Below are 15360 nucleotides of genomic sequence, written 5' to 3'. Positions count from 1 at the left end.
CCAGCATGCTCAGTACAACTCTGTCTGTAGAGGCAAATATTAACTAGCAACTGTATTATTTTAACATGTAAACAGGCAGCCAGAATCACAAGTTGACAGTGGTCGTTCAACTGACACATTTCGTTTCTACACACAATTACCTAAACAGGATCATTTATTATAAATCACAACTGACAAGGCCAATTTTGAACATTACACCTGGTTCACTCACACTAGTGATTTGTGGGCTGAAATGTGTTTAAAGAAAATGCAAATAAAACATCTTTTTTGGGCTTAATCTGCAAGGATGGTTGTAAACTGCCATTCAACACCGCACTCATTCATGCCATAGCAGCATGGGCCAAATGCCATGCACATTTATTCTTAAAAATCTTTACAGATTTGGTTCTTTACCACCACTTTAATAATAATAAATAATAATAATAAAAAAAAAAACAATCCTACTTTTGTTGAAATGAATAGCAATTGTGCAAAGCTGTAAGCTGGAGACTTTATGGTGTCTAGAAAACAACTAAAGTACTTGTATTGTTTTGTACCTCATGATCTCTAACATCACCTACAGTGATTTGTTTCATGACTGTTGGTAGCTCTTGTCCTTCAGTCTAATTGACAAGGTTTGATCAGAGTGAAGAAAGGCACAATACAATGAATAATACCACCAAAAGTATATTTAAATATAGCATAAATAGGTTAGTGTAGGTTTGCAGTTTGATGTAGTAATGAAAGGGAAAGTGTTAGAAGACTTGTAAAGATCACAACTTCTTGACTAATCTCTAAAACTGTGGCAGTGATACTCGTACTCCTTTCCTAGTGAAAAAAACATTCAATTCGTTTTTCTCACATTTGAGAGAAATGCGCAGGTCCTTGATGTATTCTATAAAATAGTTTAAAATAATCTTAATATTCTGGCAGGTATCGTGCAACACGAGCAGTCATACAAAAGAAAAACACATTTCATACACCCCCCCCCATGGCATTCACACAAATAAAGGCCTTCATTTTTTTTATGTTACTTGTTCAACTTCTTTCCAAAAACGGTTTTATGTTCTTCCTGTCATTCATACTCACACACTCAGATGTGTCAATTCCACCCCTGTGAAAAACAAAAGTGCATTTCTATTTCATGGACAACCTCTCAAACACATCTATTTAACTTGGACCTGGGTTTTGAGTTTGGTCTGCACTTCACATTTTAAAAAGCAATACACTGTAGAGAGTCAGTGCCAAGTGGGGAAAAAAACTGTGCAGAATGTAACATTTGTTGCATTTATTGGGGAATCGTTTCACAGGAAAAGTGCTTTTAGAAGAAAGTAACAACAGATTCCATTGTAGGCAACTTCACATTTAAGTTCTTTATGTTATTTCTGTTAAAGTGCAAAAAGTTTTAGGTTATGGACCAAAGTCAGATTTGTGTATCAGGTCTGAATCCTGAATTTTAGAGCAAGGCACATCTGCAGATGAAAGAGTGCATTGGCTCTTCATCTACTTCACATTCCATCAAATTAAAAGTGCAATTTAAATAGATATCTTGTTCAAAGTGCACTGAAAATAAGGTCCACTATTAGAACTTTAGAAACATACATATGAGCTTTCCATTAATGCTGATACATACTTGCTACTCAGTACGTGTTTGAAATATTCCTATGAGTTTCATATCAGCATCCCCTCTGGCTCGTGTGCAGACCAAACTCAGCCAGGTCCTCGTCTCAATGTAAAATATTCTAGGTGAAGCAGGTTGTCCACACTTTATCCTCAATCAAGGATGTGCTCTCCACGGACGATATGTGAAGAAAATTCATAGCGGTCCTGACTTCGGTGGCCACAGATGTTACACTCAAAAGGCTGACGAAAACCGTGGCAGCCCATGTGGATAGTAAACATAACATGGTCCAGAAAAAGCACACGGCAATGCTCACAACGAAAAGAGCGCACAGCCCGCCCTTCTCCATCTACAACTCGAAAAGCCTCCCTGGACGTGGAGGAGGGTGCTGTAGGGGAGCTGGGAGTTGGAGCAAGGGAAGGAGGTGGGGGGCCTGGGCGGCCCCCATCCTCTCTGTCCACCTCCCTGTCTTTGGCGTGGCTGGGGCTCTGTCTGTCCCGACTCCTGTGGTGTGCAGTGGACGGAGGTGCTGGGTTATGATTGTTGGGGTGCAGAAGATAATGGCTGTTGTTACTGTGCAGACTTACAGTTGGAGCAGTACTGTTGCATGGCTCATCTGGCATGCTCTCTGTGTCTGTAGAGTCTTGGCAACCATTGCTAGGTGAGGGTGCATGACTTTGACCAGCAGGTGGGTCTTCATGACCCTCTGCAGCCTCCCTTCCCACTACACCTGCAGCTCCCAGCCCAACTCCAGTCCCTGTGCAATCCAGCCTCAGGCCTAAAACGACGGGGGTATGCGAGGAGTTGTGCACTGGCCTGAGCTCTGATAAACATGAAGCATGAGTGGTGGGATGGTGTAGAGGCCTTAGTGTGTCTGATATACCTCCTCCATTTCCTGCTATGCCTGCATATTCTCCTCCCAGACCAGTAAAGTGTGGTGCTTCAAAGTCCCCTCCGTGCATCTCCCCATCTTTATCCAAACCAGCACTGAGCTCATAAGGTGCATCTCCGAGGTTGAGGCGTATGTGCTTCTGTCCTGCAACAGAGAGATACAATCTTATAATATTGTACAATTAAAGTCTGTGGAAGGCATCACAACAGCAAATATATTAACATTTGAAAAACTCATCCAGATAACTGAACAACTTGCCAAATTTTTTGAGGTCCTCTGAATACCATGATGACACTTACAGTCTTATGCAAAAGTTTAAGCTTAAAACCATCAAGTTTTAGCTTTGTTTTTGTTGTTGTTGTTAAATGACTCAACTAAGCTATAGCAAATTATAGAACTTGGGTAAAAATGAAAAACATCCTAAAAACTGGTGGTTACATTTTTAGGATAAAAAGAGGAGTCCTAAGGCACCTGGTATGCAATTCAAACAATGAATGCTGCTTTCTGAGTTTTCTCGAACTGTCTACACAGAGCCCAGATGCTCACCTACAAATTTTTGTGGTGTGGACCTCTTGCGTTTGGTGGTGATGTTGGTAAGCCGATCGATAAATGTCATCTTGTCTGAGGAGGGCTGTAGCAGAGAGTCTGGTATAAACTCTAGCTCTCGCATCTCCTCTCCTGCACAGAGTACAAACAAACTGTAATGTCATTTTTTGGGGTTGTCTTATTGCTCAGACAGTATTTATCTCAAATGTTCAAACTATATGCTGGTTTTCATTAGAATCTAAACCACCTTTTGGATATACAGGAAAAATGACTGTAAGTGAGGCATTCTGTGCACTACCATGTTAAGGAGCCACACTACATTTTTATATTAGACACTGATACAATCCTTTAGAAACTGATATTTACACCACCATATTGTGATTTAGATTACTGTCTTATCTGACAAAATGTTAACTTCAGGTATGTCATCTCCATGAATTTTATGAAACACATACCTAGATTCTGTGCACTGGATAGCTGCTGTGACTCCAGACTCTGTAAGTAGCTGTGGCATCGCTCACGGTGCTCCTCTAGGGTGCTCTGCTGTTTGTAACTACGGCCACAGTAATTGCACTTATACGGTTTCCCTACCGTTGGAGCGGACACTGAGGGTACAGCTTTGAAATTGGCATTTACCAATGACAGCTGTTGCTGTGCATCAGATCTAACGAGCTGATTAAGGTCTGATACCTTGTGAGAGACTTTGAGACTCTGGAACTCTTAGGGTGCCCAAACTTTTGCACCATGCCATAATAATGTTTTTATTTTTTATTTTTGTTCAATTTATGGCATAAGAAGTAACTATGCATCACTGTTTGCTGAAAATATTGTGCATTTTTTCCATTTCCAAGAGAAACTGTGTTAACATCTGTTCAAATAAAAAATCACCAAAATCTGTTATTTATCAAGGGGTGCCTAAACTTTTGCATAAGACTGTACTTATGTCACTGTTAAGCTTAAAACCATCAAGTTTTAGCTTTGTTTTTGTTGTTGTTGTTAAATGACTCAACTAAGCTATAGCAAATTATAGAACTTGGGTAAAAATGAAAAACATCCTAAAAACTGGTGGTTACATTTTTAGGATAAAAAGAGGAGTCCTAAGGCACCTGGTATGCAATTCAAACAATGAATGCTGCTTTCTGAGTTTTCTCGAACTGTCTACACAGAGCCCAGATGCTCACCTACAAATTTTTGTGGTGTGGACCTCTTGCGTTTGGTGGTGATGTTGGTAAGCCGATCGATAAATGTCATCTTGTCTGAGGAGGGCTGTAGCAGAGAGTCTGGTATAAACTCTAGCTCTCGCATCTCCTCTCCTGCACAGAGTACAAACAAACTGTAATGTCATTTTTTGGGGTTGTCTTATTGCTCAGACAGTATTTATCTCAAATGTTCAAACTATATGCTGGTTTTCATTAGAATCTAAACCACCTTTTGGATATACAGGAAAAATGACTGTAAGTGAGGCATTCTGTGCACTACCATGTTAAGGAGCCACACTACATTTTTATATTAGACACTGATACAATCCTTTAGAAACTGATATTTACACCACCATATTGTGATTTAGATTACTGTCTTATCTGACAAAATGTTAACTTCAGGTATGTCATCTCCATGAATTTTATGAAACACATACCTAGATTCTGTGCACTGGATAGCTGCTGTGACTCCAGACTCTGTAAGTAGCTGTGGCATCGCTCACGGTGCTCCTCTAGGGTGCTCTGCTGTTTGTAACTACGGCCACAGTAATTGCACTTATACGGTTTACCTACAGTTGGAGAGGAGACTGAGGAAGAATCATGATTATTAATGCCTCAACATGTGTATATTTAATTGAAAATCTTACTCATCAGGCTTGATTCTGTCCTACCTGCATGAGTGCGAAGATGACCAGTAAGCGCATCTCGTCTTCGACAGGCATAGCTACAGAACGGACACTTAAAGGGCTTCTCCCCTGAGTGCAGCTTGATGTGGCGGAGCAAATTACCTTTTTGTGTGAAGGAGGCACCACACTGATTACATTGGAATGGTCGCTCACCTGGGGGTAGATCAAACCTGTCAGCCCAACTTCTCTAAATACATTTAGTGTCTAGCATAATCTCTTAACACCCAGATCCATCTGATAAAGTGGACTCAGAACAACTTTTTTACCCCGCTCATCATAATTAATGGTCAGTTTCAAATACATTTGCACAAACCAAGTTCCATCTCTGCAATACTAATGCGGATATGGAACTTGGTTTGTGCTGTTCTAATGATTCCACTTTATCAGATGGATCTAGGTGTTAAGAGATGCATTAGTAATATTTGGAAAATGTTACTAATGCAAATCTTGTTTTCCCCATTTTTTTTAACTGCATTGTATCAACAAAAAAAAAAGTCAGTGTAGCAGGGCACACATCAAATGTATGTGCAAAAAGATGTCTCTAAGACAATCAAAATGTATGTTTCAGTTAAATGACAATATTCAAGATAATTTCTTTAAACTAATTTCTTTGACAAAAAGCATAGGCACAAAAGCATATTAATAGATGATCTAAATTATACTGATCAGTCACCTGTATGGCTGCGTTTGTGCACCATGAGCACATTAGGTCCAATGCAGATCATTCCACAGACATCACACTTGAGCTTTCCATTTGGCAGTCTGGTGGCTCCAGTTGGCATTGTTTCAGGACTGGTGAGCTCCCTGTAGCCTCCGACAGCCTCAGAGCCTTGCTCCAGGCCTCCTTCCTCTACCCGCTCCCCTCTTTCCTCTTTAGTACTGCGAGCTAGGTCTTCATCACTGTACAACTCCACTTTAATGGAGTTGGCTATAGAGGTACAAGTGCAAAAATAAAGAAGGCTTTCAATGAGATAATCTATCAACAAGCATATTACCAGACATAACAAACACAGATAATAGAATGAGCATATCTTTTTACATGTCATTACTTGAGTGATGAGAGTAAGGTGTCTCAATAACTTAATCTCAGATTGACATGGACAGATTTATTAAGAGCAATCTGAATAATAAAACAATTTGCTCCCCTTTGCACAAGGTTTAAAAGCATTGTAATTCACAGTAAATGTCACAAGCGGTTCCATTATACATAATGGCAGTTGTTAAATATGTGAAATTACAATTTGGCACTTTGATTAACCATTACATAATCAATTTTTGGGATTCACAATTATTTTCTCACTGACCACTTAGGGAGCGACTAGGAGAGGTCTCTTTGCTGTTGGGAGTGCTCACTATTGGACCTCCAAGGGCCCCAGAAAACTCTCTTTCCATTGACGAGTCTCCACTAGCTGCAACCAACAGAATACACAAACAAGAGTTATCTGAACAACATGCCAGCCTTTGAAGACATTTATATCCGATGCAAAAACCAAAATCCTACCTGATATGTAAGACCGGCCATTGCAGTCATCGACATCCATACTAGTTCAAACCGAATACTGAAATAACAGTTAGGTCAAAGGTTAAGATAAGGTGAGTTTTCTCTCACACACCCAAGCACTGATTCACTCATACATAACTGAACATAAATTACATGTCCGCAACCTTATTTGAAACAACAAGAAAAATTCAGTAGTGATAGGTAACATCACATCATGAAAGGAAAAAATATGTACGTTAAATTAATTTAATACTGATAACGAAAATAACTATAAGCTAAATGACATCAGACACTTCTAATCACCAAAACTAAGAAAACACTAAAACCTAGCTTGACTGTTTGCTAACCACCGTTAACCTTTTGGTGCAATTTAGGTAACATTAAGGCCATGGATTCTGAACAGCACCAATATTTAAGTGCAACACTGTGCAAGCTTTGACATAGTAAATGTGCTAAGGATTCGCTGGTGTGGGTTACCAAAAAATAGTTAACTGGCAGCTAAGTTAGCGCCAACTTTAACCTTAGCAGCCAACAACTAGGCTGACTCATGACAGCACTGATAAAGTAACTTAATGTTACGTTAATCTAACGTTAGGCTCATCTGAGACAAATCAGTATGAGATTCAGCATAACGCTTGCGTTGCCAACAATTATACAGCGCTGGTGTTGAAGTATAAACTTCACGAGTCGGCCTTGGTGGCTAACATTAGCTTACTGCATGTGATGGAAATTACCGTTAGCCAAGTTAGCTAAACTCAACATAACGTTACAACAGTTTGCCATTCTCGACAGCTTACTGAAAAGCATGGAGCAAAGTTACAGCATGTAATATGGGTGATGACCCAAAGGTGGATAACGCTGACTTTAAACATTAATTGGCTAACACACTAAATTGGCTATCCAAGTCTCTACGACTCCTTGTTTAACGCTAACATAACAAACCTACGCTAGCCTGAGCAACCTTGGCTAGCTCACCCCCACAGCTGGTGTTTCCTAAACGGTTGCTATGGCACCCACCGCCTCCCAGAATGCTATGGTTAGCCAGCTAGTGGTTAGCTAGCTAGCTAACGTGCTCTCCCTGAAGACTGTAAGATGACTTTTACAACAAAACACAGTGAAGACAGGCAACTATAAAAATACTTTTTAAAACTCATCCAATTTTCCAAGTAACTATCGCATTACCTGTCCCCCAGGGCCGTTTCAGTGAGGTTATTCTGTATTTTCATCTGCCTGTTTATGACGGTAGCATCTCCCGGCAGCGTTTACCTCCAGCTTCAAACTATTTCCGGTTGGTCTCAAATACAACTGTCTATCAATCCCCAGCACTGAGTGGACTTGGATAAACTTAACCTCTAGAGTCCTGAGCTTTGGAAACCCAAGCTGTGCGGTCCTCATATGAGGACGCAGGGACTCTAGAGGTTATTTTATTCAGCACATACACATGTAAACAAACATCAATAACATGAATGCACTTTATAGTGACTGATTAATTGAGATTATTTTGTACAGCTTTTCCAGTTGATAAGTGGCATGGATATTGTTTAGAGCTGCAGTAGTCTAGTTGATTGTGTAGACATATTTATATTGAACCACACCTTATTATCACTATAAGATTAGAATTATATTTCCAAATATTTGAAAATTTAAATGCATATTCTCTGCTTAGCCAATAAACACTAAAGTAGTCACTAAATGCTTACCTTGCCTTGTCTCATTGGAATTGTGAATTGTTAGTTCTACAAAAGAGCAGTGTCACATATAAACTTTTCAGATTGTTTCATTTAAATAACTGGTCAAAAGTAGAAGAAGTAAAATAATCTGATTTCACAACAAAGGAAAGATTGGAGAAGTCCAAATATTAATACAAATATGTGGAGCTGAATATTATTTTTGCATCAACCTCTACCATTAATCATCTCAAGGCCCCCCAGATTTATCTTGAGACCCTTAAAAGGGACTGTTGAACCTTTACAGTAAGTTGAAAACAAATTAACTGAAATATTTAACCTCATATAAAGTAGTTAAAAGTAGCTACATTTTGACCAGCTACAGTAAATGCTGCTTATGCACGGATCCATAATGTCATATATTATTACACAAGCCATTTTCAAGTTCTTTACTTTTGATGTTTAAATTAGCCTGCATTTTACAAATAATACTTTGCTACTTTTTCTTAGGCCTAGACTTTTTGGTACTTTCACTTCAAATGGTGTACAGTATATAATACTTAGCAAAGGTTTTGGGCACTTTAAATATCTATATTCTCAACCATCAAACAATACCATCAGGGGTGCATACAGTCAAATTCGTTTTGCAGCATGACATTTTCCCCAAACATAGGCTACAGAGTTGAAAAGAACTATGGTATTTTCACTGACAAGAAAATAGAACAGGACACAAGAAACTGTCATCAAATGTAAGAGTTGGTGCTGTTTCTAAGGGCAAGGGTGGTCGCAGCTAACATTGATTTGACTTAGTTTTTTGTGTTTACTACATGTTGTATAAAGTAGGAATATATAACATATGTTCTTGACCATATTTTTCAAAGCCTTATCTCTTAATATTTAGTACCTAAAACATTTTCATAGCCTATAACCCGCATTAATATAGCCTATGGTTACTTTTTCTTCTGTTCAAATGAGGTTGTGGCTGAACACCTTTTTGTTTATATTTAATAACTCATATTGTTATATAACTAAAACAATCCAAACCCACGTATGCTGATATCAAGGACTGTAAATATTCACTGGTGTTTCTGGCCTGAACGTCAGTCTGGAAAAGCCTAAAGGATGGTAGTGAGAAAGCTGCGTGAACGTACAAAGACTGACCTCTGCTGTACAAAGTGGCCAGAAAGCTCTTCTCTGCCAGGTCTGACGTATCCGTTCGGTTTACGACGGTGTGTGCTTACACAATGACAGTTTCCGTCAGTTTAACTAGCGAATTGTAACCGCGCTGAACAAGCTCTTTGTCGTTTCTAACTCCAGTTTAAACGAGAATTTCATCATTTTGAACTATCGATCGGTATCGATTACTATATCAGATACGGAGAGAGACCGTTTTTTTTTAGATAAGTACAAGTAGTACTTGCTGTAGTTAAACTTTGAACTTTCAGCTAGAGGCCCAGTGGAGAGCTCGAGCGGCGGCTTCGAAAAGTTTGTTGTTGTCACGTGACGCTAGACGAATGCGGCGATAAAAGTTTGTTTAGCTAGATAGTAAAACTAGGTGGCGTACTACATTATCAGACCCCAGTTGAACACCGCTTTCATCACAATGCCTCAACCAAAATATCGAAAGATTGCTGTTTTAGGTTACAGGTCTGTAGGTGAGTAAAGCACACAAGCTCGCGCACAGCTAATGTTATTCGGCTAGCTGGCTAAGAGGCTAACGTCCTGGCTTTGTTTTCCTCCTGAGTGTATCTGAATCACACCAATGACGCTATTTTATCTTTGTCCGCGTTTCTTTGCGTTAGTTACATGTTTTATTCTGGGCAGTTTGTGCCCGATCTTCTCCCAAAATCAGTCATATCTTACTGTGTAGTTGCAGCCATATGTTACTAGTTGTAAAGTGTTCTGTGAAAATAAATATAGCTCAGCCGGTAATATGCTGGTAGAGAGCCAAGTGGTGTGTGTATCTAAACTTTGTTTTGGTATGTCAGACGTAAGTATGTAAAGTCCAGAATATAAGAACGGCCTGTAACCATATTTAACTTTATATTATCTGAACACCAATCGTTTATATTATAAAATCCCTCTGTGTGTCCAGTGTTGCACCAGCTTCTGTGACCCAGTTAGCACATCATCTGTATTGGCACAGCAACAGGTTTTTTTTTTTAATATTCTAATAATAAATTATTTGTATTCCTCTATAATATTTAGATAAAGTAACACATTTTGACTGCTGCAAGTAAATAAATAAATAACTTCATATATACATCAAGAGTCATTAAATGTATGTGGTATAAACATTTTTTTTCATGACAGTATAGTAGAAATTCCCAGTCAAGTCACAGAAAATGATGTAACACTTAACTGATGTGTTAAATGTGTTGAAATGTTTTGTTTCATGTAAACTGGCATAGAATTTGTGTGATTTACTATTGTGTTTTTTTAATGTAGAGGATTATAGTGGAAAGTTTTGATGGTTTTAACAATTCATTAAAATAGTAGGAATACAACCATGTAATGTTTCTTTGCCCTGCACAGGAAAGTCATCTCTTACAATACAGTTTGTGGAAGGACAATTTGTTGACTCTTACGACCCCACCATTGAAAACAGTAAGTATTAGAATTGCAAAAGATATTGCTGATCAAGGTAAATCTCAATGAATTTTGTTTAATATAAGGAAATGTAAAACAAATTCATCTTGTTTCCCAGCCTTTAACAAAATGGTCAATGTGAATGGTCAAGACTTTAATCTTCAGTTGGTTGACACAGCTGGACAAGTAAGTTATTCATGTACAACCATAAGTGATAGAAACACTGAACTCTTAATCAACTTTTTTATGTATTAAATCCCATTATTTAACTTTAGGCATTGCTGTTAATTCGGGGTGTGACGATACACTTAACCCACGAGATGAGATGGTACACAATACTGGATTCACAAGAGCGAGACAAGACAATATTTTAACACTTTTTAAGAAATCTTCAATGATGAAATATGACTGGAAAAATAATCATTTGACAGAAAGTGCCAAAATGCAAAACAATACAAGTGCATTTTGAAATGTTTTAACTGATCCTTCATTTCTACTTTGAGTATGAATTATATGCAGTAAAAGACAACAATATGCAAGTACTGCAAAACGTTTTGCCACAAACTCAACTGACTGGATTCTTTCCTGTATGATTTCACATGAGTTTCTTGGTACTTTATAACTGTGCATGAACTGTGCATGAGCTTCTAACTTTTAATTGAAGCTGTGTGTGCCCTTCTTACTGTTATGCTATTTTCACCCTTACCACACCACACTGGATGATGACATCATTTGCCAAAGGCTCTGTGTTGACCAATCAAGTAGAAATATCATGTTTTAATATCGCAAGATCTTGTGGCACAAGATGTCGTCACACCCCTACTGTTAATTTCAAGTGTACTTGGATTTCACGTTGTTAAATTGTGTATTTGTTGTTTTGTACCAGTTGTACTCAATGAGGATATAATTCCACCCCTTTTTCTAGGATGAGTACTCAATTTTTCCACAGTCCCACTCAATGGACATCCATGGCTATGTCCTTGTCTATTCAGTGACTTCCATGAAAAGGTGAGTAGACGGGTGTGTTTTATTCATCTGTGGATGAAATGTTGGATACACAGCTAAACGTCTTAAAGCTCTACATTAGGTAGAAAACACTGTGTGTCTTACAGCTGATAGCAGCATTGTGTTTTAACATATACAGGTTTTACAGATTCCTAGCACATTATTCCTAAACCAAATAGATTTCTAAGGGTTGGAACCTCTTATATATTCCAACACAATATTGGTGCTTTATTCATCTGTAAAGATTCTGTATAATAGGGTTCTTGAACTGGCAGATTAGTTAGTATTAAGTAACATACAGGTTAGAGGTACATACTGACTACTCAGTTCAGTATTTTAAAGTACTTTGATGTCTCTCTGTTTAGTTTTGAAGTTGTGCAGGTTCTACATGACAAGCTGCTAGACATGGTTGGGAAGATTCAGTAAGTATAGTTGGTTTTTTTGGATTTTTAAAATTCAGCTTTTTCATAATTGTAATATTTGCTTTTCCAAGGGATTCTGGTCTTGTTTCAACCACAATGTTTTCTTTTTAGGGTTCCAACTGTTCTTGTAGGTAACAAAAAAGATCTTCACTTGGAAAGGTAATCAAAATGATCAAAAGTTTTCAGAATATAAACTAATAATATTGTTTCTATCACATATCAAAATACACTACACAGCAGCACTCAGGATAATTCAGCAGTAAATACTTGTTAAATGGCAAAAATAGCCCTTTCTTGTTTTGCCGAGGATAAGTTTGGTGATATTCTGCATGCTTCTTAGTGTCAACAAAATCAACAATTAATTGATAAAAGCTAACAATTAATTCTCAGCAGGTTTTACCTGTGTTATCAGAGCCTGATTGAGCTTATTTTTCTGTGATGTTTACTGCAGTTTTTGTCCCAGAAACTATTAAATACACATCGATGAGCCACACTGTTGCACTGAGTGCATATTCCTTTGTTAGGATGGGCATACAGTGTATTTATTTTAATCCCATGTACCGGTACACCGTCCTGCTTCCATAGGTACTCGGTAGAGCACGGAATATGAGGCTCAGAGTTGTCCCAACCAATACACTGTTTACCCCGTTTGACTAACATTTGCCAAAAACTAAAGTGGCAGGCTGTTATAGGAAATTACTTTTTTAAATTAAATTAAATTAAAAGTAAAGTACATGGAGTATATGTGACCTGTTTTTTAACATCTTCAAGTGGAACATCTGTAACTGAGAGCCACAGCCAGGCTGGAGAAACCTGAAAGTATTAAGAGCTGGACTAACACATTGTTGGGTTTGGTCTTTTTGTCAAATGTATTGACGGTAACAAATATAGAATATTGCCAGTTTTTTTTCCTTAAATGAAGTCCCACATACTTTTCTTGGTCTCTGTCAACTTTTGTCACCACCCATTCAAACACTCCTTAAAGCTACAGTATAAAACTTTTTCCAAATATTTTTGTTGAAGAAATATGTTTCAAAACTTGTCTTAATGTAGAGAGGCGCTATCCTGTGACCCAGACTCATTGAGCAGAGATATTAGCTTTTAAAAGGTTTTGAGCGGGACCTCTAACCAATCACAGATTTTAATTTCTGCGTGATCAATAGGTTTTGTTACATTCTCATTTCTTGTAATTTCATAACGACAATTAAATGAAGAGCTGGGCAGAGCATAGCAGATCACAGTAGAGCATAGTGGGGCAGGGAGAGGGATATTGTAGCTGTAAAAAGAGTGCTCTAGGTCTGTGTGTGTGTGTATATGTGTATAAAATGAAAGTTTTATTTTTCATCAAGAAGGCTGCACTGAATTTTCCACAGGGTTATCAAGCCAGAGGAGGGAAAGAAACTTGCTGATTCCTGGGGCGCTGCATTCATGGAGTCCTCGGCCAAGGAGAATGAGGTGATGATAAATGTCTCTTTGAATAGCTTGTCAGCATAGGCCAGATACCATTTCTAACATAGATTTACATTGTGTTCGTTCACTGCAGACTGCTGTTGAGGTTTTCAAGCGGATCATTTTGGAGATGGAGAAAGCTGATGGAAATGCGGCCCCAGAGGAGAAAAAATGTGCTGTTATGTAAAAGTGTATTCAAGACATCAGTAAGCTCATTTGCTGAAGACAGGAGGCACAGCTTCACCAGCTGGCCGATTGTGACCTCACCAAGATCAAGACACTGCAGTGGAACTTTTCTGCTCCGTTGTAATACCAGATTGATTTACACAGCAAGGCAGTTGCCTAGACAGTTGATAAACTATCCCACTCATTGTAACCACAGGGAGAAATTTCTTGCAGCAATATTCATTTTTGTTTTAGATAAAGATGCACTTTCAGTGAACATGTTCTTTAAATATTGAAATGTAGTCCATGACTAGGCAAGAACTTGATTTTTGAATTCAATCAAATGCTGAGAAAACAAGTGAAGATTGACAAACCTTGTTAATTGCATCAAAAGTTTTCACCAATGTATTAGGAATAACTGCTTGGAAGTCTGATGTTTGAGACATATTTGGCTTGTCTCTAAACTCTGAGTAGTTGATGTACAGTGAGGGATGGTTAAAAAACCTTTTTAAGTACAGTTGTATTAATTATTTCAGCAGGTTTTTTTGACAGTGATGCAGTGTCATAGTTCACATTACTTTAAATGTGGATTTCTTACAAGTGGTGGATTTCTTTGAACAGTCTGAAATGAGATTTCACGTAAGAAATTTCGCTGTGGTTTCATAGGTTCTTTTCACTGTAATTTTTATCACCTTATTTTCAGGTACCTTTCACTAATGAACTTTTGAACTGTCTCTTCAGGGGGGAGGAATTTTTTTTTTTCTTTTCATATTTAACAACACATTTTAACCTGTTCTGCTAAGCAGATGGGCCTCTCCCATTGTTTCTACAGTTTAATTTCTCCTTATTCACTGTAATATTATCTTGTGGATGCCCCTCAGAGAAATTTAGTATAGTTTGGAATAGGTCTGTGGCATTTACCAGTTATGGTTATGGCCTTTTTATACAATATAAGTAGAATCTTAGAACTTTGTTTGACTGTTACTGAGTGACCCACATTATTATGAAAATTGTTGAGTTACAATTTGCCTTGTAACACTGCAAGACAATTTAAGTGGCTCAAAGCCATGGAGGTATCATAGTAGTTTTTGAACTCGTGGTTTGAATTGTTGGTTCACACAGGCGTGATCAAACTTGGCCAGGATGGCATTCAGCCCATTTAATTCATATTGTGGACTTGCATGGTCACTGTCAGACACTTAAGATCCTCAACGACTTGTTTAGCTCATGTAGCCTTACGAAAACTGACAGTCTGGATTTTTCCCCTCATAATTCGCATGTTGTACATGTAGTGGATAATTTGAACTTTGCTGAGTAATTCGTTACTTGATGGTGGTTGAACACAAGCTGGTGATGCTGTTCCTTGTGCCTTGCAGTTCTTCAAATTCCCATCTGCTTCCCTTCATGACTTAAGGTGCTTTCCCCCCTCTTCCATGCAGGTGATGGTGTTCACTTGAACACTAATATTAAGTCGATGTTAATTCAAAAATCTTGCTGTAAACAGTTTTGTATATGAATAAATCGGTTACTCATTTGATCTGGTGTGCTTATTTTAGTTGCATTATTTAGGTAGCTAACACGGTTCTGTACCGGAAACAAATTCCTTGTGTGTAACATACTTGGCCAATAAAGGTGATTA

At 38.1% G+C, this 15360-nt stretch overlaps 2 protein-coding genes across 10 annotated transcripts; one reads left to right on the top strand and one right to left on the bottom strand.

Annotated features, from left to right (window-relative positions):
- Nucleotides 1–38: 38 nt before the first annotated feature.
- On the bottom strand, nucleotides 39–9334 carry LOC109964517 (zinc finger protein Eos). 9 transcript variants are annotated; one of them, XM_020607864.1, is made up of 8 exons: nucleotides 9253–9334; nucleotides 6425–6482; nucleotides 6228–6332; nucleotides 5597–5851; nucleotides 4909–5076; nucleotides 4675–4824; nucleotides 4220–4351; nucleotides 39–2636 (listed from the first exon to the last, which is right to left on the bottom strand). In XM_020607864.1, the coding sequence occupies exons 2-8, from the start codon at nucleotides 6462–6464 to the stop codon at nucleotides 1753–1755; spliced, it is 1734 nt and encodes a 577-aa protein (XP_020463520.1). In that variant the 5' UTR covers nucleotides 6465–6482; nucleotides 9253–9334; the 3' UTR covers nucleotides 39–1752. The 9 variants fall into 9 exon arrangements, with proteins under 9 accessions (XP_020463520.1, XP_020463526.1, XP_020463524.1 ...); XM_020607870.1 differs by having other exon boundaries at nucleotides 9243–9263; XM_020607868.1 differs by lacking the exon at nucleotides 9253–9334 and adding an exon at nucleotides 8125–8146.
- On the top strand, nucleotides 9328–15258 carry LOC109964520 (GTP-binding protein Rheb-like). The gene is made up of 8 exons (XM_020607876.1): nucleotides 9328–9746; nucleotides 10627–10698; nucleotides 10799–10866; nucleotides 11606–11688; nucleotides 12051–12107; nucleotides 12219–12266; nucleotides 13481–13562; nucleotides 13651–15258. The coding sequence occupies exons 1-8, from the start codon at nucleotides 9695–9697 to the stop codon at nucleotides 13741–13743; spliced, it is 555 nt and encodes a 184-aa protein (XP_020463532.1). The 5' UTR covers nucleotides 9328–9694; the 3' UTR covers nucleotides 13744–15258.
- Nucleotides 15259–15360: the final 102 nt, after the last annotated feature.

Source organism: Monopterus albus, unplaced genomic scaffold (genome assembly GCF_001952655.1).
Source record: "Monopterus albus unplaced genomic scaffold, M_albus_1.0 scaffold89.1, whole genome shotgun sequence".
NCBI classification, from domain to species: Eukaryota; Metazoa; Chordata; class Actinopteri; order Synbranchiformes; family Synbranchidae; genus Monopterus; species Monopterus albus.
The sequence above is the reverse complement of the archived record's forward strand: the minus strand, read 5'-3'. Positions and strand labels throughout refer to the sequence as shown.